We start from the raw sequence: 23,305 nt of genomic DNA on the forward strand, positions 1-23,305 counted from the left end.
GTTTGAAAAATTGATCTTACCCCTACATCATAAAGGGAGATAATTCAAGTTTATTTCATACTTTTCTTTAAAATATTGTGTGATGTATTATTTGTTATCTGTATTTTGATTCTGATAAATATCTTTGATATTTTGAATGTATGATAATTTTGATTGGACAATTATTTAGGAAAATCCTTTTTTGTATATTTTCAGCTTTTTACCACACACTATGTGCATTCATCAAATAAAAGTGAACTTCAAATGTTTTTTGATTGAGGCCCATAGATGGTTATCTATCTGTCTGTACCTGTCTGGCTACGAGGCGGAATAGTAAAAAGATACCGGATTTATGTCAGAGAAGAGACTACGCAGAAAAACTGCCAAAGGTAAAGCCATGTTCGAAGAACAGAGAGAAGACTTTAAAGGTAAATGTGACAGTTTATGGAAGGAAATCGAAAATTTGATTCTGAAAGTGCCATCATTAGATTCAATAGACAATATGAGACAATTTCAAAACGATCTTGAAACATTGTACAAAAAACTTTTGTAGACGATCAGAGGACTATAAAGGTTTCCTTCAAAGAACAAACACTAGTGAATCTTGGTTGATCATAATGACAATTTTCAAAGATGTAATGAAACTTTTCGAAAAGTAATTTTAGAAATCAAGAATAAGAAGTTAGATATGGTAGAGAGCATGTCAGAAATTAGTGGATCATCCTCGGGTACTACAGCAAGTCATAAAAGAGCAAGGGCTGAATCCGAAAAGGTACGCTTAGAATACATTAAAAAAGAAAGCGAACTCTTGAAGCAAAAAGCAGCCTTACAGGCAGATATCATTATAATAAAACAGGAAAGTAAAGTAGCAGCAGCCGAAACAGAAGCACGCATTCTAGAACAAGGTGATGAGGAACAAAAAGATGTATTCTCCAATCTTGGTGATACAAAACAAAAAGACACTTATGAATATGTGCAAAAGCTCAAGTTACCAAAAACAAACACTGTAGAAATGCCATTCTTGAATAGCGTACAAAACAGTCAAATACCACAAAGTCAGACTACAAATAATGCCATGTCCGATATCTCGAAACTTATTTTCAGAAAAGACTTTCTGCTGTCCAGATTTGTGAAATTTGACGATAAACCTGAGTCATATGAATCTTGGCGAGCTTCATTTCAAAGTATTACCCGAGAATTAGGCGTTTCTCCATTTGAAGAAATAGATCTTCTTGTAAAGTGGTTAGGGTCTGAATCTTCGAAATTCGCATCAAGTATCCGTGTTGCCAATGCTCATGATCCTGTTAAAGGACTTCAGCGAATTTATGAACGTTTGTTTGAACGATACGGAAGACCCGAAATGATAGAAAGTGCCCTAAAACGAAAGCTTAACTCGTTTCCGTCAATCACTGTCAAAGAACATGTAAAACTCTATGATTTGTTAGACATTCTTACGGAGATAGAATCAGCGATGTTAAATCCACAATACGCTACTTTGCTCAGTTATTACAACTCATCATCTGGTGTTATTCCTATTATTTCTAAACTGCCACACTTTTTGCAAGAGAAATGGACAACTGTTGCTTCAGCTTACAAAAAAATCACATTCTGTTATATTCCCTCCGTTCAGTGTTTTTTGTCAGCTTCATTAGAGATACCTGTAATATTCGAAATGATCCAGCTTTTGCATACACCAGCACTAATCAAGTAAGCACTACCAAACCTCGTACTTCTGTTGTTTCTAGAAGATTAGACGTTACCTCAAGTAGTTTAGTACGCTGTCCGTTACATAAAGCGGGTCATTCTTTAAATGATTGTGGCAGCTTTAGAAAGCTTACCTTTCAAGACCGTAAGAAATTTCTTCGTGAAAAGAACATTTGCTTCAAATGCTGCCAATCGAGTGAACATGTAGCTGTAAACTGTACGGTTTCTGTTAAATGTCAAATTTGTGGAAATACACGTCATCCCACTGCACTGCATATAGATAAGTCACTGAATTCACATAATGAAACTTCAAACAATCATGGCGGGAAGTCAGTCAAAGACATTGTTTCTACAAAATGTACTACATTATGCGGAAATCTTCTTGGTGGACGTTCATGTGGAAAAACGGTTCTCGTAGATGTTTATTGCGTTACCGCACCCGAAAACTCTGTTAGAGTATACGCTGCCATAGATGACCAGAGCAATAAATCTCTAGCGTCGCCTAATCTATTAGATAAACTTGGTGTTGTAGGTACATCAGAAACATTTAATATGTCTTCATGTTCCGGTAAATCCACCTTAACTGGTAGGCTTGTCAACGGGTTAGTTGTCAAATCAGTAAGCAACAAATGCTCTTTTGATCTACCTGACGTAATTGAATGTGAATGTATTCCTAATGACTTACCTGAAATAGCAACAGCTGACGTTGCCTCGGCACACTCACATCTCAGTAGAATAGCTCAATACTTACCTGAACTAGATACTAATGTCAAAGTTGAACTTCTTATAGGGCGTGACATTCCTGAAATCCACCATATTCAAAATCAAATCCTTGGAGGTAAAGGTCAACCTTTTGCACAGAAACTCCCACTTGGTTGGGTTGTCATTGGAGAAGTCTGTCTTGGTAAGGTACATGCACCATCTTCTATTAATGTTCGTAAGACAAATGTTCTCAGCAATGGTAGGCATACAACATTTCCACTATGTGAGTACAACTTTGAAATCAGTCAACCTAAACTTGATATTCAGGATGAAATATTTGCAAAAACTCCATATGACAACAAAATTGATCTTTCTGTAGAATATAAGCAATTTGTTTCTCTGATGAAAAGTAGCTTTGTTAAGGATGAAACAGGTTTCTGGACAGCACCACTACCGTTCAAACAACCTAAACCACCTGTACCTAACAATCGCCAACAAGCCCACAAAAGAGCACTGATACTTGATAGAAACTTGCATAAAAATCCTTTGAAGCGTGATCAGTTCATGACCTTTATGAATAAAGTATTAAAGAGCGGTGCAGCAGAAACAGCACCAACTGCCTTTGCTGGAGAATGTTGGTATCTTCCTTTATTTGGGGTGTACCACCCAAAGAAACCGAATGAAATCCGAGGTGTTTTTGATTCATCAGCTGTTTATGAGGGTGTATCACTAAACAGTCTTTTAATGAAAGGAAAAAATGAAGGACCTGATCTTACCAATAGCTTGATTGGTATTCTTTCGCGTTTTCGTTTGAATGAAGTAGCCATAACTGGCGATATTGAACAAATGTTTCACCGTTTCCGTGTAATAGAGAATCATAGAGACTATTTGAGATTCTTTTGGTACCAGAACAATGATTTCAATCAACCACTCATTGAGTACCGAATGACGTCTCATGTATTTGGCAATACACCTTCTCCTGCTATAGCAACTTATGGTTTACGACTTGCCGCTTCGAATTCTGAGAATGACGTCAAAAACTTTGTTTCGAATGATTTTTATGTTGATGACGGTCTAACCTCTGTTACAAATGCCAAATATGCAATTGATCTTGTGAAAAGAACGCAGGACGAATTGAAGCAATATGGACACATCCGAGTTCATAAAATCGTATCTAACAGTGTAGAAGTTATGAAAGCCTTCCCAAATGATGGTAATCTTGGTAAAGAGCTTAAAAATCTAGATCTGTGTCATGACATGTTACCTACCCATCAAAGTTTAGGACTATCTTGGAACCTTCAATCTGACAGTTTTGTGTTTCAACACCATATCATTGACAGACCAGCTACCCGTCGAAGCATGCTATCAACAAACAATAGTTTGTTTGATCCATTAGGTTTCATTGCACCTGTTACTATTAGTGGAAAGATTCTCCTCCGTCAAGTTATTCCCCCTGGCACTGATTGGGATGAACCTCTAAGTCCTGATCATGAGGAAAAATGGAACTTGTGGCTTGCATCACTTAAATCGTTAGATAGCTTTAAAATCCCACGCATGATCGTTCCTATTTCAATATCGTCTGTACACAATCCTGAAATCCACATCTTTTGTGACGCGAGTGAACAAGCAATATCTGCAGTTGCCTATCTGAAAGCAATTGACAATGATAGTACTGCTTTTTTAGGTTTCATTATGGGAAAGTCAAAACTTGCACCAGTAAAGGGTCACACAATACCCAGATTGGAACTATGTAGTGCTGTACTTGCTACTGAGCTAGGAGAAGCTATTTGTGATCATATGAATCTATCTCATGATGTATTTCACTACTACACAGATAGTCAAATAACTTTAGGTTATATTTGCAATACAACTCGAAGATTCTTCACTTATGTTTCAAATCGTGTTGAAAAAATACATAAAGTCTCAAAACCGTCACAATGGTCCTATGTTGCATCAGAAAAGAACACCGCTGATATCGGTACAAGATTTTCAAACACAGCAAAATTGACTCTCGTTGAAAGATGGACTAAAGGTCCTGCATGGTTACTCTCTGAAAACTGTAGTGATTCACAAACAGAAACCTATCCCTTAATTGAACCAAATCAGGATAAAGATATCCGTCCGGAAGTAGTTGCGTTGAAAGTCAGTATACAAAACTTAGCAATTGGAAGTCATCGTTTTTCCAAGTTTTCTTCATGGAAATCGCTTGTACGCGCAATATCACATCTGAGACAGTTCATACAATTATGGAAATCAAATCGGAATGGTCAAAAAGTGGTTGTAAGTAAAAAGGATCCAAATTTTAGGAAACAAACAGAAATATTCATCCTCAAACAAGTTCAAAATGAATTGTATGAAAAGGAAATTGAGAATTTGAAGCTTAACAGACCTGATCACAAATGTAGTTCGATACTTAAGCTTGACCCATTTTTCAATGATCATGGAATTCTTTGTGTAGGTGGTAGACTCAAATATTCAACTCTCTCCATTATTTGAGTAAAACCCTATCCTTGTTCCGGGTTCACATTATATAGCTAAACTTATTGCTTCACATTGTCATGAACTCATTCGACATTAAGGTCGACATTTAACTGAAGGTAAAATCAGAAGTGAAAGATTTTGGATTATTGGAGCAAAACGAATAGTATATTCAGAAATTTCCAAATGTGTTTTGTGCAAAAGATTTCGAGGCAAAGTTAAAATTCAAAAGATGTCAGATCTACCAGAAGCAAGATTGGCAATTTGTCCACCTTTTACTTATGTTGGAATAGACTGTTTTGGACCTTGGGAGGTAGTTACGCGCCGTACAAGAGGTGGAAGTTCAAATTCAAAACGATGGGCTGTTTTGTTTTGTTGTCTCTCTAGTAGAGCAGTTCATATAGAAGTCATTGAGGATATGAGTACTTCATGCTTTATCAACGCATTGAGACGTTTCATTTCAATTAGAGGCAAAGTGAAAGAAATCTTTTCAGATAGAGGGTCAAATTTTGTTGGAGGCGCCAATGAACTTGGTATCCCTACAATATGTGTAGAAGACAAAAAAGTTCAGACCTTTCTCAACAATCAAGGTACTGTTTGGAGGTTGAACACACCATATTCGTCTCACATGGGTGGCTCCTGGGAAAGACTCATTGGAATAGCACGTCGCATCATTGATTCAATCTTGTATGAAAATAAACACAAGAAGCTAACACATGAGGTTCTAAGTACATTTATGGCAGAGACAACAGCCATAATGAACTCTCGTCCGTTGATTCCTATTTCAACTGATGCAGGATTTCCTGATGTTTTGTCACCTAATTCTCTATTAACTACTAAAACAGATGCATATGTTGAAAACTTTAGCAATCTAAACATCCGAGATGTGTATACTTCACAGTGGAAACTAGTTCAAATTATGGCAGACCAATTTTGGACTCGGTGGCAACGACAATATTTGCAAACATTACAACTTAGAAGGAAGTGGCAACAGACTCAAATCGATATAAAAGAAGGTGACATTGTGATTCTAAAAGACAATGAACAACATAGAAACTTTTGGCCTCTTGCTATTGTCGAGCATGTGTTTCCAAGTAAAGACAGTCACGTTCGAAAGGTTTTGTTAAGGACAATAAAAGATGGTCAACCTCGTGTGTATGTGAGACCTATCACACAAACTATTCTTTTAAGCCATAATGAGGTGTGAACTTTGTGAGAACTGTGAATCATGGACTTTATTTTTTACATTTGTTGTATTATGGTTTTTGATTTTTTTATGATTAACTATAGTTAGGTAAACCATGTGTTTGGGATTTTTCTTTGTGTCTTTGCATTCAATTTTAAATAGTGATATTTTCATATCAGACGGGGAGTGTAATGTTCTCAATTACAATTTTGATATTTTTCCCTTGTCCCAAAAGGTATTGTTTAGTTATATTTTCATTGGTTATATCTAACATTTGATATATTTAGATGTTCTAATAATTAACCTATTCCTATGTCCTATTTCATGACCCTAGGGTACGCTTGATTTCTATTTTGGATATTGTACTTTTACTTTCATTTTTGAGTCATTTCCTGTTTCCGGGTTTGAGATTACATGTGAACCACATAAGTCAGAGCATTGAACCAATGCGTTTTCCATCGAGATTTTTTGAGTCAATCTTTTCATGACAGACCACTATGTAAGTCTTATTATTATCCTTAATGCTTATATTTTATAGTTGCATACATATTTTGGATGGGAAAAGAGAAATTAATGATATTTTTTACACAATTGGCACACATGTTGTTTTCTTACATTTTGCCTAGATAAGCCATGCCTTTATAGTTTATGATAGGTATTTTGAGTTGTTTTCATTCCACTTGCAGTATTAATGATATTGTGACGTAAAATATGATATATCATAATTATTTATGCATCCCACATTCCCTTCACCAGTTTTGATATATTTTGAGATACTTTGAGGGGGAGACTTTCCTGTTTGAAAAATTGATCTTACCCCTGCATCATAAAGGGAGATAATTCAAGTTTATTTCATAACACTTTTCTTTAAAATATTGTGTGATGTATTATTTGTTATCTGTATTTTGATTCTGATAAATATCTTTGATATTTTGAATGTATGATAATTTTGATTGGACAATTATTTAGGAAAATCCTTTTTTGTATATTTTCAGCTTTTTACCACACACTATGTGCATTCATCAAATAAAAGTGAACTTCAAATGTTTTTTGATTGAGGCCCATAGATGGTTATCTATCTGTCTGTACCTGTCTGGCTACGAGGCGGAATAGTCTGAGACCTCATCACGGTTGGTTATTCTTCTAAGGTATACCTGAGTATTACTAGTACGCATAAACAACACTGGTTAAAATCAATTTTCTGTCCAGTAGGTTTAATGGCGGTATGATAAAAAATCTGACATTTGATCAACTCCATATCTAACTAAAGCCCCGTGCAGGTCCGGGTGTGAAAATAATAGGCCTGCAGCAGCGCTAAGCTTGTCGTAAAAGGCGACGAAATAGTGCTCAGAACCCTAGCCGGGGGCTAGGGCGCTCTGCCCACAAAGCAACTGGGATGTGTGCCCCATGTGGTGGAATGGGTTGCCCCTGGCGTGTTACATGCTGGGATTGTCAGGCAATAATACGGAAAACCTGACCGCAAACCATAGTGGTGCACCGTGTTGGGAAAGATGCCACGTTCCTCGCACGTTAAAGAACCCTACTGTGGACTCCGCCACAGGAGGCTAAATTGCCCGACCCTACCCACCTCTCCCTATTTCCAGTGGCAATCAAAATTTGTCGACCCCATTGTCCTTGTGTCCCATCCCTTTTTCATTTCATCATCATTTCATGTTCATTTTGTCATCAATTTCATGTTCACCGTCTGAATATAGCTGAGATATTGCTGCTAGGACGTTAACCCCCAACGAACAAACAAACAAACAGCTAACCAAAATCTGGACCCGCGTCAGTGGTATTATATCAATATATTGGCTTAAACTTAAATATACATCTACATTTTATTATAATTTCACACTAATGTCGGCATGTTTATAATGAGGCAGAAAATTGAGAAGCGCACAATACAATACAGATTAACGATGCAGAATAGTATTAATATTTCTAGTTGTGATTCGATATTTAATGTAAAGGGCAGATTTCAAACTTTATTCATGTGAAAATAGGTAGTTCCGATCAACAACTAAAAAAGGGGTGGGAGTTCAGACTTTTACTGCTTAATTCTAGTCTAATTTTCTAACATATCAAAGTTTTTCACCAGAAACTGCGCTGTGTTGTCCGCTATCTTTACTTGCATTTCTGAGCGGCGGAATTTATGAAATATGTAACATTTCTTCGTATCACACTGACGTAGAATGCAGAGTAAAATTAAGTAATATTCGAAAGGTGTTTTCCCTGCACCCCTCTAAACGAAAAAAAACAAACAAGCAAACAAGCAAACAAAAAAAATAAAAAAACAAAAAAACAAGCAAAACAGAAAATAAACTAAAAAAATAAAATTAAACAGTTTAAAACGTACAAATGGGGTTCTGATCTTTATCAAGTCTTAACAAGTATTTCAAGATTTCCGCCTGGTAACATTATAGAGAGATGAAAGTTAAAATTTGATTTTGCTAAAGGTTAGATCTCTGGAATGGTGACAATCTGTGATCTGGTGTTATAATATTCGAAAATTCAGTTACAGATGTTAGGAAAATGCGTTTTCAAAATTAGATATATATTTTTTAAAGATAATACTTGTGATGATAGAGCTGTGGTTTACAGTATTCATTGTACGCTACGTAACATAGAAGCTATATATTTGTAAGAAATACATGTGATTAGTTGAGAGGTACATGTAGTTCAAAGACAGTACATATCTTAAGTTATATAATTTTGTTCATTATTTGACTTAGCTTGCACGGAGTTCGATTTGAAACTGTAGAAACCAGAGAATACCAACGTCAGTAGTTCATTTAAACTGGTTATCGAACAGGAGTGTTAATTGTAAACTGACAATAATTTGGGCGAAATTCTTTTAAAAATACATATATTGCCATTTTTTAAGATGTTCGAATTACGGTACATTTGAGGTCGTAACTGCCATTATATAGGTAAACAGAGTGTGATGTATGAAGTATTAGTGTCATCCCACAGGGATCGCTGATACAAATGTATGATAAGACAATATTGAAGGTATGCTACTGTAAGGCATTTTACCCTCTACATGTGAACAATGGCAGATCTAAAATACGGATTCGGGAGGGGGTGGAGGCGATCAGTGATTTACAGAGAATTTCAATATTTTCTTTGGTGGGATTTGACGGATTGCCTTCACATGGATCTGACTATGGTTTACATGCAAGTGTTTTGCGAGAGGTTCCCGGAACTTTACTATTTAGCTATATTGTACCTATGCTTTAAGGCGATCGATATGCTATACCGGCGTGGAAACAGCTTAACATGAACTCAATACATCAACGGATGGGGTTTTCATTGTTCTAAAAGGTTATGTTATGATATCGAAGGACAGCTTGTGGGACATTTGAATGATTAATTGTAATGATGAGAAAATAATAATTTAGACAGAAAATACATGATGTATTGTCAAGTAAGCAATAAAACATAAAAGTATAAAAAGGGAACGAATGAACGCAATATGAATTTATACATTTATATGAAAGTATGATCGAACAAACCTTAAATGTCTGATTAAACGCAAAATAAGTTAAGACGGTAAAAACTGTCATTAAACTCAAATAAGTATATTCAGTCCACAAAATAGGGTTTAGTCAGTCCAAAAAAACGTCTGATTAAACGCAAAATACGTTTAATCAGTCAGTTAATGTCTGATTAAACGCAAAATGAGTTTAGTCAGTCCAAAAACGTCTGATTAAACGGAAATCAGGTTTCGTCAGTCCATAAACGTCTGATTAAACGTAAAATACATAAAATCAGTCAAGATATGTCTGATTAAACGCACAAAACGTTTAGACAGTTGAAAAGTGCCTTACGCAGTCAAATTGTAACTTTAATAGTTACTACAAAAGACTGTACCAACATTATCAGTCTATCTCAGTCATTTTGACAGTCATTATCAGTTATACATGGACTTATCAGTTAAAATATGACTGACTATGGTACGGACAGCCGTTTGTTTTGTACAGTAGTGATGCATACATTGACATTTTCCATTGAATAACAAATCATAATTACTTACCATTGTTTCTAGAACATACTTTTTAAATTGTATTATCGGTTTTAAGACAGCAACATATTCAAACCATAACACATATATTGTAAAGCAGTCTTTACTTACACTTGTATTTCTTTGAGGTATAAAAATGTTCCATAAGATATCACGATAAACAATTCACAATGAACACATACTTGTTAATATTCAAGGATGATGTTATTTCAATCTATTACTAACTTGTGTTACTATTCTCGTTTGTAGAGAATGCATTTCATTAAAAGTATCATATCAAATGATTTTCTGATTTTTACGGGTTACAAAAACTAGAGATTTGCTTTTAAACCATCAAAAACATTTTCAAAAGTACTAGAGATGACCAGGAATAATTATCATTAAAATTGCACATTTAGATCATATAAACGAAATTTATAAATATGTAGAGCTTAAAGCTGCATTAGCTGCCAAATTTGTTCAGTGTTGATGTTACTGAATTTGCTGATTCAATGAAATAAGTTTGTAGTAATACAATTGAAGCAATAAATGTCGATAATACCTTCAGAATATTAGGAAAATAACATTTTTTAATCAGAGAAGATCGATAGCTCTGATCTAATTATTTTTCGCCATTACTTCCGAAGATTGCCTACAGGACATTCATCCGGGTTTAAAATATTTTAACCGTGGTAAAAAAAAAATAACAATAAGGGATACGCAGGTAAGAGTAATCAAGGGAACCAAGGTTATAGTGGTAATCAAAAGAATGAAATCCAGGGACAAAGACCAGACATGGAAAACAGACATACACAACAAAGAACATAGAGTAACTAAATCGTACATACAAACTAACAAAGGCAACTGAGCAACTCGGACTCCACTAAAAACTGGGAGCATGGACCAGGTGCACCGGTAGGGTAAGCGTCCTCTGCTTTTTTATTAACACCCGCCGAGTTGCTCCTAAAAAGTCAAGTCCGGGTTAGACAAACGAGGAAAGGAAAACTATGACCCGTTGAATAAATCAATTTTCATGGTGCAAGCACGTGTTTTGTTTTCATTTCATTTCATCTACTTATTGATTAGTTCTCAAATAAATGATGACCATATTTGAGTCACATTATATCACAATAGGTAAATTTCAAAAGGATCCTTGCGTTATATTCGACATTTTTCTTTTACGACTAGAGTCCGTCGGTCGTCCTTACCGTTGAATAACCACTTCCGCTTTGCAGTCAGATTTGTTATTAAAGAAGCGACCCTTACAGCACATACGCGGATTAAGGTCACCAGAAGTCACATGTATAGGAATTTAGCTAGGTCGCTTTTTTGTCTTACAAGACACCTATTTCATGTATTTAATGCATTTTATTCGTGGATATCGAATGAAGTTATACCAGAAAAGTACACTTTAGTAGAAACAATTCAAACTTAAGGTATATTTCAACAGACACAAACATTTACAAAAATGACAGCTAATGCAGCTTTACAGGATTTAGTTTTATTTCTCCCAACATTAAATACGTATGGTATATATCCCGATATTTAAAAAGTTACTTGTTTCAATGTCTTTTAGGGGGACAGAAGAATCGCCAGAACCTATATTTTCTCTTCAATATAAAACAAACTTGGAATCATTACTATTTTTATATGGTAAAATTAAAAATCTTTAAATTCTGTACATTCTATGTCACCGATCGTACTAATGTTGGAATAATGGGATGCTAAAGCGAATAATCCAGCGTGTTTATGGAATCAGTGAGCAGTCACAGCTATCACACGACTTCGTTTCTCCCAACCTTGAATTAGATGAAGTTTATTACATTGTAATTTTCGACAGTAGATACAAACATTGTTAGATTAAATTCATTACTGATTATAAATGGTGCATCCTGTAATCGAATTGATTATGCATTTTTACACAAATGTAAAGAGTTTGAGATTTATTTCTATGAAACACTAACAAGTTAAAGTATATTGCATAAAAACGTAATAATCAATGTGACACGATCTTAAACCTGGAATATGCACTTTGCTGAGATATAAATCACGATTAAAATTTTGAGTTCAGTCCTAAACTAATCCTGCAATGAATAATGCTAACTTTACTTTGACTTATTTCATTCCTAGGTATCATCATGACTATTTACGAGAATGTAAGTTAGTACAATGTATTGCAAAAATTAGTAACTAAAATGTATTTGATTGATATAGTTGGTTTCTTTTGGGACTATATAGCAATTCCCCTTTTCTTTTCTAAATTCTCAGAGTAGGGAATCTTTAATCTAAAAATATATACTTGAACCAGGTATTCTGTTGCTGACAACATTGCGTATTATTGGATGAGAACTCCTCGACGGACATGCCGAATAGGACACAAGTTGGCCTTGTGTGACCTGCTGTCTCCTGTCAATTGACGAGTATTCATCAATCTGTTGTCCAACCAAACTACTTGGAAGACCATTGTTGTTATTTGGGTTCTCATCTGCAAAATGCCTCTACAATAAACAAAAGTAAAAATATAACTACCGCTACAACGGCTGACACAGATTAAATAAAACAACGGTATAAAATATGACAAATAATAAGACTATTAAAATAAATTAAGGTTTTAAGAATAAAGTGTGAACTTCAAGGCAACGGCACATGGACAGGACGGGTTTTCAAAGTAAACACTTATATCATTGGGTTATTGCATTATTGATATTAATTAATATTGTCTCGAGCAGATATTGCACTACGTTGCGAGTGTAAATGTTACAAGTGTATACTCTGTGAGGGAAAATATTCAACGAAATAAATGCAATGAACATTGTGTTATATGGTAATGAGTATTTTACACAAATGTACGTGCTTGTGCAAATACCAAAAACCATTTGTTATATAGATGACGTATTATCTTTAAACAGTCCTAATTTTGGGGATTTGATATATCGCATCTACCCCAAAGAACTTGAGATAAAGGATACTACAGACACTGTGAAGTCAGCCTCATATCTTGACTTACACTTAGAAGTCGATGGTAAAGAAGAACTATTGAGAAACTTTACGACAAACATGATGAATTTTCATTCAGAATTGTCGGCTTTCCTTTCATCTGTGGCAACATCCCTTCAGTAACTGCGCATGGAGTGTTCATATCACAACTCATACGTTATGCCAGAGCTTGCCGAAGCTACGCAGACTTTTTGTATCGCGCTAGAACTCTAACAAATAGGCTTCTGGAACAGGGTTATGTTGCTACAAGATTGAAGTCATCACTACAGAAGTTTTATGGTCGTCATCATGAACTCGTAGATCGTTATGATGTATCCATCTGCACCATCAAAACTGAATTATTCAACGGGTCATAGTTTTCCTTTCCTCGTTTGTCTACCCTGGACTTGACTTTTTACAAGCAACTCGGCGGGTGTTTCTAGAAAAGTAGAGGACGCTTACCCTACCGGTGCACCTGGTCCATGCTCCAAGTTTTTAGTGGAGTTGCTCATTTGTTTTTGTTCTTTTGTATGTATGATGTTAGTTACTTTATGTGTTTTGTTGTGTATGTCTGTTTTCCATGTCTGGTCTTTGTCCCTGGATTACATTCTTTTCTACCGCTATAACCTTGGTTCCCTTAATTACTCTTTAACAAATAATTTTGATATTGAACTAGTGCTAACGTCTATCAAATCTATATAAAGGAGCTATTACAAAATAAATCTTTTGACTTTTGTCCACTTGGTCATTATTTAAAAAATGATGGTTATTAACAATTACCTGATCTACATATTATCAACATCACAGTTTAAAAAGCAATTTTAAAATAAATCGAATCCATCAATTTGAATTGAATATTAACAACAAAATTATTATCGGAGTCCATTTCGGTTCTGTTCTGAATGATTATGAATTTATAGTGGAAATATAAGGATATATTGTTCTGTCGTTTTCTATTTTTTTTTTTTTTTTATTATTATTATTAAAATATACTAGGAAATAGTTATTACTGTAAAATAAGCTATAATATCGAATACGACTGTAACTCTATATAGTTGTGAAGTCGAAAATTACTATGCATTTTATGCTAGTAAGCATACAGGGTTGAAATGATCTTATACGCAAGATGTAGTAATAATCTGTTTTACATTAATATCGTGTCTACTTGTTGTTTATTTTCCAATGATGAGATATTCAAATGTTACTTTGAAGTTTGGATGATTCATGCGATCATTAGGAAGTGTAAAATAAAGTTTGTAAATTGCTGTGTTGTTTTAATTTCATCATACAACTTAGAAGACTGTTACACAAGCTGTGAAATCCGTTTTGTGTTATTAATTATGTGATAATTTATTTTACAGTAATTTATGGCATAAAAAGATTGAATTGAATTTCAAAAAAAACCTTGCTAGTAATACCAGCTATTATCGCCGCAACGTATTTACCAACAAGTTTAAAACAATTGAGTTGATTATGTATTACAACTAATTGAAAAAGATTAGTTCCAATTTCAATACTAATTTATGTAGGCTAGTGAGTAATTTGAATAGCTCTCTAGGTAGAAATCTGCCCTCCGTTATACCAATGTGTCCTACCTCCCTATTTCAGAGCACCTATGTGATCTTTTGGACCTGCCTTTAATTTGGAAAAGCTGTGAATTATGATGACCTTAAACTCTATATTATACCACCCAACTGTGTGCGTAAGTACCTTGTACTCTGTAAACAAGTGATTTGATTAAATAACACTGTTAATTGTATTTAAATATTCATAGACCAAGCCTATTTACTTTCAATTACTTAATTGAACTGAATGCTGAAACTATTTTTTAAAAATAATATGATCCCATACATTGTTAAACTGAGACACTTTCTAGCTGAAGTAGTTTGAAGAGCTTAACTTTATGATATTATTAATTACACTTTTGCAAAATGGTCATATTTTCAACATAAATGCATGCACCAGTCCTTCTTAGAACCTTCTTAATAATAAACTTTTTTTAAAAGCTGTTTAAGAAATGTTGTAAAATGATTGTAAATACTAGTATCATTTTTAATTTGTTTTTCTTTGGTGTACATTGCAGGGATAAAAATTATCAGTTGCCCAGAAGCCCATGATTATTAGCGTTTGAGCTCTGCTACCAAACTTTTGGGTACAATTTAGTTAAACATATAGAAATTTTACCCATGAACTGTGTATAGGAGATGCCCTAAAATATAAACTTAAACATGTATCAGTGTAGAAAATTTAACAATAATTTAAATGGCCTCAGCCAGTTGTATTTACTTGACCTTTAGAGATTAAGGTCACAAGTGACAGCTATTCAAACTTAAAAGACACTGTCCAATAGATCATAAAGGTGTTCTGAAGTAGTCATGTAGGACATTTTGGTGCAAATTTCTACTTAGAGAGATATTTAAACTACTCATTAGCCTATCTAGATTTGTATTGAAACTGCAACTGATCTATTTCAACTAGCTGTAATGGTGATAATTTATCTTAACAAAACGTAAACATCTAAATCACAAGAGTCCGAGACCAAACGTATAGAATTGTGGTTAATATTGCATGCAGATTCTAAGATAAAGACATTCCTAGTCTAACTATTTTATTAGATAAAGAAATAACATTTAAAACAAATCTTATATACCGTCTTCTTTGAAACAAAGCCTGCAAAGTATTCACTTACGTAGTTGTTAGAGACAGAATAAATGTATTCTTTTATCAAAAAAAAATTGCGTCAATCATAACAAATTAAATGTAACTTATTAATCAAGTATTTCATATTGGCTCGAGTTACTACAATACATTTTCATTGAATTTATTTTGCATGTAATTTCATTCAGTTAGTGTTATATATATATATATATATATATATATTAATCTAGGGCTGTAACAGTACTGTCCCATACATCCTGTACTAAGATACAACACTAGATAAATCCTACGAAGAATAGCCTAGCTGGCCGAGTGGGTTAGGGCGCTGGACTTTGTACTGGCGGTGTCGCCATAGATGTCACAGCGGTACGAGTTCGAATGCCGCGGAGGGAGCGACCAAATATTTGCATCGCAAATTTGACAGTTCTAACATCGTTGGGAATTTTTCAAACTTTTCTATACGTTTACTTTATGTACCCTGTATCAATTTGATCCGATGGAGCAGTGTAGCTAAGAGTCGTCACATTCTGAGACGTATATACATCATGGTTTAACTTTACCACATGAATTATCAAAGGACAATTTTTTCCGCTGTGGCAGCAATATATAAATGATAATATTGTGTTTATCTAGAGATGAACACTACCTTTTAATGAACGTTTATCCCGTTTTTGGCCCTTATTCCGTAATGTGTCTGCAAATGTTTTAACATGTCAGTCTATTTGTTTTATGTTTTTTTTAATCCTTACCTTTAATGAACAGGCATAGTGAAATACACAGGATAATCATTATTATTCCAGCAGCAGCAATTTTGACATATACAATACCCTGTACTGATATATCAAAAAACATACGTGTAGATAAATATAAATCTAGTAGCGTTAGTATTTAATATGTTTAATATAAAAAAAAGATTTGTTGTCAACAAGACCAACAACAAATACTACATAGTAAAGGAAGAATTATATCTGAATTCAATGTTCTGTTTGATGCATCATCTCTATGTGTCTTTTTGTGTAATTAGTGAGTTGTTCGGAAGAAGGCTTGACTTTTGAGTCTTCACAAAATAACATAATTAATCATTTATTAAATATAATCTGCCCCGTGCAGGTCCGGGTGATAAAAGAATAGGCCTGCAGCAGCGCTAAGCTTGTCGTACAAGGCGACTAAATAGTGCTCAGAAACCTAGCTGGGGGCTAGGCGCTCTGCCCACAGAGCAACTGGGATGTGTGCCCCAGGTGGTGGAATGGGGTACCCCTGGCGTGTTACATGCTGGGGTTGTCAGGCTATAATACGGAAAACCTGACCGCAAACCATAGTGGTGCACCGTGTTGGGAAGATGCCACGTTCCTCGCACGTTAAATACCCCTGCTGTGGTATTCGATAGTAGGAACCTTTGCGCTCCGCCATAGGAGGCTAAATTGCCCGACGTTACCCATCCCCCCTTTTTCCAGTGGCAATCAAAATTTGTCGACCCTATTATCCTTGTGACCCATCTTTTTTTTTCATTTCATGTTCATTTTATCATCTATTTCATATTCATTGTCTGAATATAGCTGAAATATTGCTGCTCGGACGTTAAACCCCAACAAACAAACAAACATTAAATATAATCTACTTTTTATGGGTGGTAAACATACGACATTCTTATTCGTATAAAAGGACAGTTTCACAAAAATGCGTCTACCATAATTCTTGGGCTAACAGAGTGAAAGACGTTCTCCTTGCCTATGTACATTTAATGGGTGAATCTTATTCTTACTGATTTATATGTATGAGAGAGTAATCAAGGGAACCAAGTTTATAGCGGTAATCAAAAGAATGTAATCCAGGGACAAAGACCAGACATGGAAAACAGACATACACAACAAAGAACATAAAGTAACTAAAATCATACATACAAAGTAACAAAAGTAAATGAGCAACTCGCACTCTACTAAAAACTGGGAGCATGGACCAGGTGCACCGGTAGGGTAAGCGTCCTCTGCTTTTCTAGAAACACCCGCCGAGTTGCTCATAAAAAGTCAGGTCCGGGGTAGACAAACGAGGAAAGGAAATGTATAAGAATATTCCTCATATTTTGATACTTATTGGTATTCAAGATAAAAATATTAAAGTATAAAAAATGTAAGATATCATACCTTTAACATTTGTTTCCATGTCTTTTTCCAAAAAACAAGTGATATTTTCATTTGATATATTCACCAGGGTTTTTGAATATAAAGCGTTGTTGCTGTAAACTACCTGCATAGTATCATCATCACAGAGAGTGTTATTGCATTTACACATAAACTTGAAAGATTTTTCACCATTACCATATATATTGTACTTTGAATCTATTCACCCTACGGAAGATAAATTGATTTATAAAATAAAAGAAAATAATATGAACATTAAAAAAGTAATAAAAAGATAAATATGAATATTCTAATATAAATTAATTTGACATAAATACTGTAGTCTGATTGATTAAAATAATTTTGTTAAATCTCAATGGAAAAAAAACATATTGACACGCCCATATTCAGTTAAATTTAGAGCTACTTTTTTCATGTTTAAAGATAAAAATATGTTTTAAATTAATTCATAAGAAGTGGCTATGATACAAATTTTGTCTATTGAAAAATAAATAACTAATTATTTCGCAGATAAAACCAAGAAAACTTACATGTGGTATTCAAAAAGAAACTTTCATTCAATCTGCAAACATTGCCATTCAAATGAAAGCATTCGAAGACTGATTGAGATTCGAGTTCTGTTGGTGATTTTTTGTTAACTGTATTTAATGTTAAAACACCACTCCATGTGTTTGTTCCTGTGTAGACGATATCCCCTGGTCGTTTTATTTTTGTGCAAATTATTTTGTCTGCACCTCCAACAAAGTTTCCGAAAGTATTTAAAATGCTTTGTTGAAATACTTCAGTCTTTGATGGTATTTCTGAAAGGTTAGATTATATTTTGTATTATTAGATACAGTTAAATACGCTGAAATTGTATTAAACAGATTTCATTTCACAAAAAAAAAAATCACAATTAATAATTTTTTTTTCCGAATTCTATTTTCAAATATCATTATCATATCCAAGTCGTCCATGAGAAATTAAATGCATATACCAATTAAGATAAAAAAAAAAACAACGAGTTCTGAGAAGCACCAAAATTAAATACGCAATGTTCGAGAAACACCGAAATAAGACTTCTCATGAAAACACCCGTTATGTTTTAAAACGGCTTAAACTTGGGAAAACTAAAATATGTTAAAGCACGGAGCAAAAGCGAAATTTAAGAAGCTTCCAAAAAAGCTTTGTAACCATTAAACACAGTAAACAGTTTAATGATTGGTCCCAGACAAACTAGTGAACTTTAACTTACGACAAAGGCGTAGACATATATTGTGAGAAGATGATGATCCGTTCATGTATGTTTGGCATCTATAATATCCTTGGTCTGTTTCTGTGAAGTTTCTCAACAACAGTGTGTGGCTATGGCCACTATCATGTTCGATAATATACCTATGCTTCTTAGTTGAATTTGGTGTTATTGTACCTGAAATGATTATCAAATCATTTTTGGGACCTGTCCATGTTGAGTCCGTTAATGGATAAGGACAATGTAACACGATATCCGTATATTTTAACGCATAAATCTCATCTGTTTTGGTAGCCTTGCCAAATCCTGAAAATAGAAATATACATCTATAAACTTTTCAATTGAAAACCATAAAATCAATTTATTGCTTACAATAATTACGTGTATGACAAGCAACTATATAATGTGTAATTAATGTCCGGCATGTGTAAAACATTAATAGTTGCTAAATGTATTTTATTCCTTTCGTTAATTTCCAATCTAGATAGAACAATCAATATTTACATATACTTACCACAGCATATAACAAAAACTGCCACCATGTTGAACATGTTGAACAAAGATGCTGCAGTATTGAAAAAAAGAAATTAGTTTGGTATATGCAAAAAAAGAAATTAGTTTGGTATATGCAAAAACATATGCAGATCAGAAACAGTTGATGAAAATTTTGAAATTTAAATAGAGCAACACCTTCTGTCATGCAGATTGATGGTTTGATTAGAATTTTTAATAAACTTACCAGTTTGAGTACGTACAGAATTTTGCATCTCTCAACTGTCCTACCAAGAAACATTTTTTGAGGAAGTAATTGTGAAAAAACGATCAATTTTATGAATAGTGATGTTCACTTATATTTCGACACTAAAAATGTTAGATCATATAACAAATCAAAGTAGAAAATATGAGATTCTTTAACAAGTGATAGTGAAATACGTATAGTTTTGACCAATATTAGCCAATTTGTTATGGACTCATGCACCTGATATATTCTAGACAATAAAATGTGTCAATTTTAATAATATTTTATTTTCAGAAGCCTGAAATTCACTCATAAATTACAAAGTGAGGATTGTTTTCACTAAAATGTAAACACAGGACCATTAAAACAGTCATTGTTATTAATTAAAACAAGCATAGCAAAATTGGTTCTGTGACAGAATTACACATGTTCAAGTCAATCCCGTTTTTTTTTTTTTTTGTTCCTACTTGACAAATTAATTTGTTGTCAAGTCATCCATCTAAGTACATATTCATGTTTCCCTTACGACCCGACACAAGCAAAGAAGACATTATATGAATTAATTATTTTTCCCAACTAATACTCATATCCGGTCATGTCTTACTGCCTTTTAGTCTCTATGATCGATGTCTTCTTTTTTCATCTGTTTGTCTGTCCCTCTGTTTACGCTTTAGCTTTTTCATTAAGTTCCCCTGAGCTTGTTGATTGTTTTTGTGAAATATAAAGGAATGATAGCATGAAATGCTAATTTAAGGTGTCTTTATCTCTTATCCAAAAAAAGTTTTTTTTATAGTTTTACTTTGCCTTTGCAATTGATTTAAAGGAGTAACCCATTTTGTATCAGACTAAAAACAAATTTATCCATTTGAAAGCTGCCTTTTTAACTTCTGATTTGAACAAGATTCGATGTTGATACACAGGCAAAATTGTGTCATGATTTTCACACATATTTCACATGACTTTTACATGAATGAATTGAGCAATTTATGACAGATTTCACGTAAACTTCAGGTGAAACGAGCCTTCAAGTGAAATTCACATGAATTGTTCAAATGAAATTCCAGTTAAGTGAATTTCACGTGAAAATTACGTTTAATGCTAAATTCAACGACAAATGGATCATTTTACGTATGGATTACATGTAGATAAATCATGCCCAATAAATATATTGTATATAGTCGCCGCGAACACAAGTTGGTTCAATACCTGAAAACTTATGAATGTTAAGGTTAAGAGTAAGTATGTGCTCCATCAGTGAATATGAACGCTATTAAATTTAATCATTGAAAAATGCAACAAATTTTCATCTTCAAAATTATCGAAAATATTCCACAGAAAAAAACCAATATTTTTACCAGTAAATACAAAATTATAGTCCGAATGAATGTTACATTGTGGCTCCCCAAAACCTTATATGTTGACATTTTGTATCCTGCGTTACTGAAAATTTTGTATACGATACAGTATGTTACATTTTCAAAACATAAATTAGTAATAATCAAGCCCTTTATCGACATTTTGTTGTGCATTATTTAGCAATGATTTTATTGAATTTCAGTACATTCGAGTACAATACTTGTATTGGAAGTGTTCACAACAATATTGATTTCTATAAGGCATAAACTAGTACGAATATTTTGACTTATTTTCCTGAAAATATTCGTTTACAGAAATTGTTACAAAAATAGCAAACCAAACAGGAACTTTTTTCTCAAAATACTTCCGGCAAGTACGAATAAGGCATTATATTTCGATTTTTCATGTATGTTGCGAAGATTAATCATTATTCACTCGACCATTTATTTCATTTTAACAGGACAAAGCACTTTAATGATATACATAAACCATTTCATCATTGACTCAAGAATTTCCGGTATAAGTCGCACAGGGGAAATACCACTAACCTTCAATGCTAGTTGTTACAATAGAGATTTTAAGGAAACACTTTTACTGTTAATGATATTGTCAATAATATTGGTCAAAACATTCTTATCATTTGTGTCGAAATGGAATTTGTTCTGATACTAAATTAAGCCAAAATGTACATCCCATTCTAAAAATAGAAACCAAACAGTATGGTTGTTTGTTGGGGTTTAACGTCCGAGCAGCAATATTTCAGCTATATTCAGACAATGTGGGCAGAGCGCCTAGCCCCCGGCTAGGTTTCTGAGCACTATTTAGTCGCCTTATACGACAAGCTTAGCGCTGCTGCAGGCCTATTCTTTTAACACCCGGGCCTGCACGGGGCCCAAACAGTATGGATAAATATAATAAAAATATTTACAGGGACATAAGTGTTTAAAAATAACTTCTATATTTCATTTTTATTTCCAATTAAATGTAACTTTTTATTTAAGGTTGGATTCAATATTCAACCCATTGAGCCATTGAGTACATTTACAAACATATCACAAACGAGATAATAAAACCGCTTCTTACGCGACTTCATGCAGACGTATCACCAACAAACCTATTTATAAAACACTGTTTATATTTAGTAGATAGTTTTAGATTTGAACTGCGGGGGAGGTAGCCGGTATTGCGCCAAGTGCTTCTTTTGAATATCTGGTTTTCAAATTATTTATTTACAAATGTAATTTATTGTTTACATTTTCAATTCATCTGAAAGTAAATTATCAGAAATTGCAAAATTGTTATTTCAAATTACATTCAGATAAAATTGGTTCATTCGTAGTAAATTCAATAACAGGAATTCAAAAATTTTAATTAGAAGTAGGTTATTTGTAGCAATTATTACTTACATTTTTTCCGAGAATCAGACCCTTTCATAACAAAGTATCATTATTATTACACAGTCTTTGTTATCCATTGGATATAGTTATAGGGACTTTTCTCCAAACTTCAATAGCAGCGCGGTGTCAAATCGAATTCGTTTCGAATTCTGTGCCCTTATTCTGTTGCTGTTCTCACTGGAAATGTATTGGAATGTTAAATTGTATATTACAAAATTTTAAATATTTCATGCCAAAATTCAAGGACTGTACAAGATGTTTTCGTAAGAAAATAAACAACTGTAATGGCTAAAGTTGCAGTACCATTATCATCATCTGAATAATATTGCCGATTGTATTCCGTCATTCAAAGTAAATTTCGAGATTTATCGTTGTTTGGTAAACGATTACACAAATGAAACGATAAATCATTTAACTGAGCTACACTGTACCAGTATCTATTTAGGAAGCCACTTTTCATTCCCCACACTGCATTGACATGTACAAAAGTGGGTCGGCAGCTTCATGTTTATACTTAAATCTCGATATCCCTGATGATTTGGCCTGAATTTGTAAGTGTGTTGGTCATTTTCATGACTTTTCTGCCATCATGGAGAATGTAACTTATACCGAGGGAAGTTGATTCGGTTTAAATTTTTGGAATCGCAATTTTATTCGATATCATTATTGCTCATTTACCGGGACAAACCGAACTAAATGAAATAATAAGGGTACTAAAAATAACGGCATCTTGTTCAGTGACTATTCATACATAC

At 33.8% G+C, this 23,305-nt stretch overlaps 3 protein-coding genes across 5 annotated transcripts; 2 read left to right on the plus strand and 1 right to left on the minus strand.

Moving 5' to 3' along the window:
* Window positions 1–667: 667 nt before the first annotated feature.
* Window positions 668–4,881, plus strand: LOC148607587 (uncharacterized). Its single transcript, XM_088543545.1, has 2 exons — window positions 668–1,310; window positions 1,610–4,881. The coding sequence occupies exons 1-2, from the start codon at window positions 668–670 to the stop codon at window positions 4,879–4,881; spliced, it is 3,915 nt and encodes a 1,304-aa protein (XP_088399671.1).
* Window positions 4,882–5,054: 173 nt separating this feature from the next.
* Window positions 5,055–7,093, plus strand: LOC148607588 (uncharacterized). Its single transcript, XM_088546753.1, has 2 exons — window positions 5,055–6,548; window positions 7,045–7,093. The coding sequence occupies exon 1, from the start codon at window positions 5,096–5,098 to the stop codon at window positions 6,068–6,070; it is 975 nt and encodes a 324-aa protein (XP_088402879.1). The 5' UTR covers window positions 5,055–5,095; the 3' UTR covers window positions 6,071–6,548; window positions 7,045–7,093.
* Window positions 7,094–11,688: 4,595 nt separating this feature from the next.
* On the minus strand, window positions 11,689–19,864 carry LOC148607589 (uncharacterized). 3 transcript variants are annotated; one of them, XR_015915328.1, is made up of 8 exons: window positions 19,798–19,864; window positions 19,573–19,623; window positions 19,236–19,364; window positions 18,358–18,627; window positions 17,831–18,034; window positions 16,439–16,522; window positions 15,682–15,701; window positions 12,520–12,553 (listed from the first exon to the last, which is right to left on the minus strand). XR_015915328.1 is itself a non-coding variant. In XM_088545998.1 (5 exons), the coding sequence occupies exons 1-5, from the start codon at window positions 17,976–17,978 to the stop codon at window positions 11,811–11,813; spliced, it is 495 nt and encodes a 164-aa protein (XP_088402124.1). In that variant the 5' UTR covers window positions 17,979–18,028; the 3' UTR covers window positions 11,689–11,810. The 3 variants fall into 3 exon arrangements, 1 of the variants encoding a protein (XP_088402124.1); XR_015915327.1 differs by having other exon boundaries at window positions 19,062–19,364; XM_088545998.1 differs by lacking the exons at window positions 18,358–18,627; window positions 19,236–19,364; window positions 19,573–19,623; window positions 19,798–19,864 and adding an exon at window positions 11,689–11,854 and having other exon boundaries at window positions 12,355–12,553; window positions 17,831–18,028.
* Window positions 19,865–23,305: the final 3,441 nt, after the last annotated feature.

Source organism: Perna viridis, chromosome 9 (genome assembly GCF_037379345.1).
Source record: "Perna viridis isolate PV_CMFRI_1.1 ecotype Kerala chromosome 9, ASM3737934v1, whole genome shotgun sequence".
NCBI classification, from domain to species: Eukaryota; Metazoa; Mollusca; class Bivalvia; order Mytilida; family Mytilidae; genus Perna; species Perna viridis.

Bases quoted from the DNA above. Each gene is read 5' to 3' on its own strand.
- LOC148607587 (XM_088543545.1), top strand. From the start codon at position 668: ATGGTAGAGAGCATGTCAGAAATTAGTGGATCATCCTCGGGTACTACA. The intron at 1,311-1,609 runs GTTTGTTTGAAC...CCCTCCGTTCAG, and splicing joins ACTTCAGCGAATTTATGAAC to TGTTTTTTGTCAGCTTCATT.
- LOC148607588 (XM_088546753.1), top strand. From the start codon at position 5,096: ATGTCAGATCTACCAGAAGCAAGATTGGCAATTTGTCCACCTTTTACT.
- LOC148607589 (XM_088545998.1), bottom strand. From the start codon at position 17,978: ATGTGTAAATGCAATAACACTCTCTGTGATGATGATACTATGCAGGTA. The intron at 16,523-17,830 runs GTATGATATCTT...TTGATATATCAG, and splicing joins CATGGAAACAAATGTTAAAG to TACAGGGTATTGTATATGTC. The intron at 12,554-15,681 runs GTATATAAGATT...TGTTTATTGTAG, and splicing joins GCTTTGTTTCAAAGAAGACG to AGGCATTTTGCAGATGAGAA.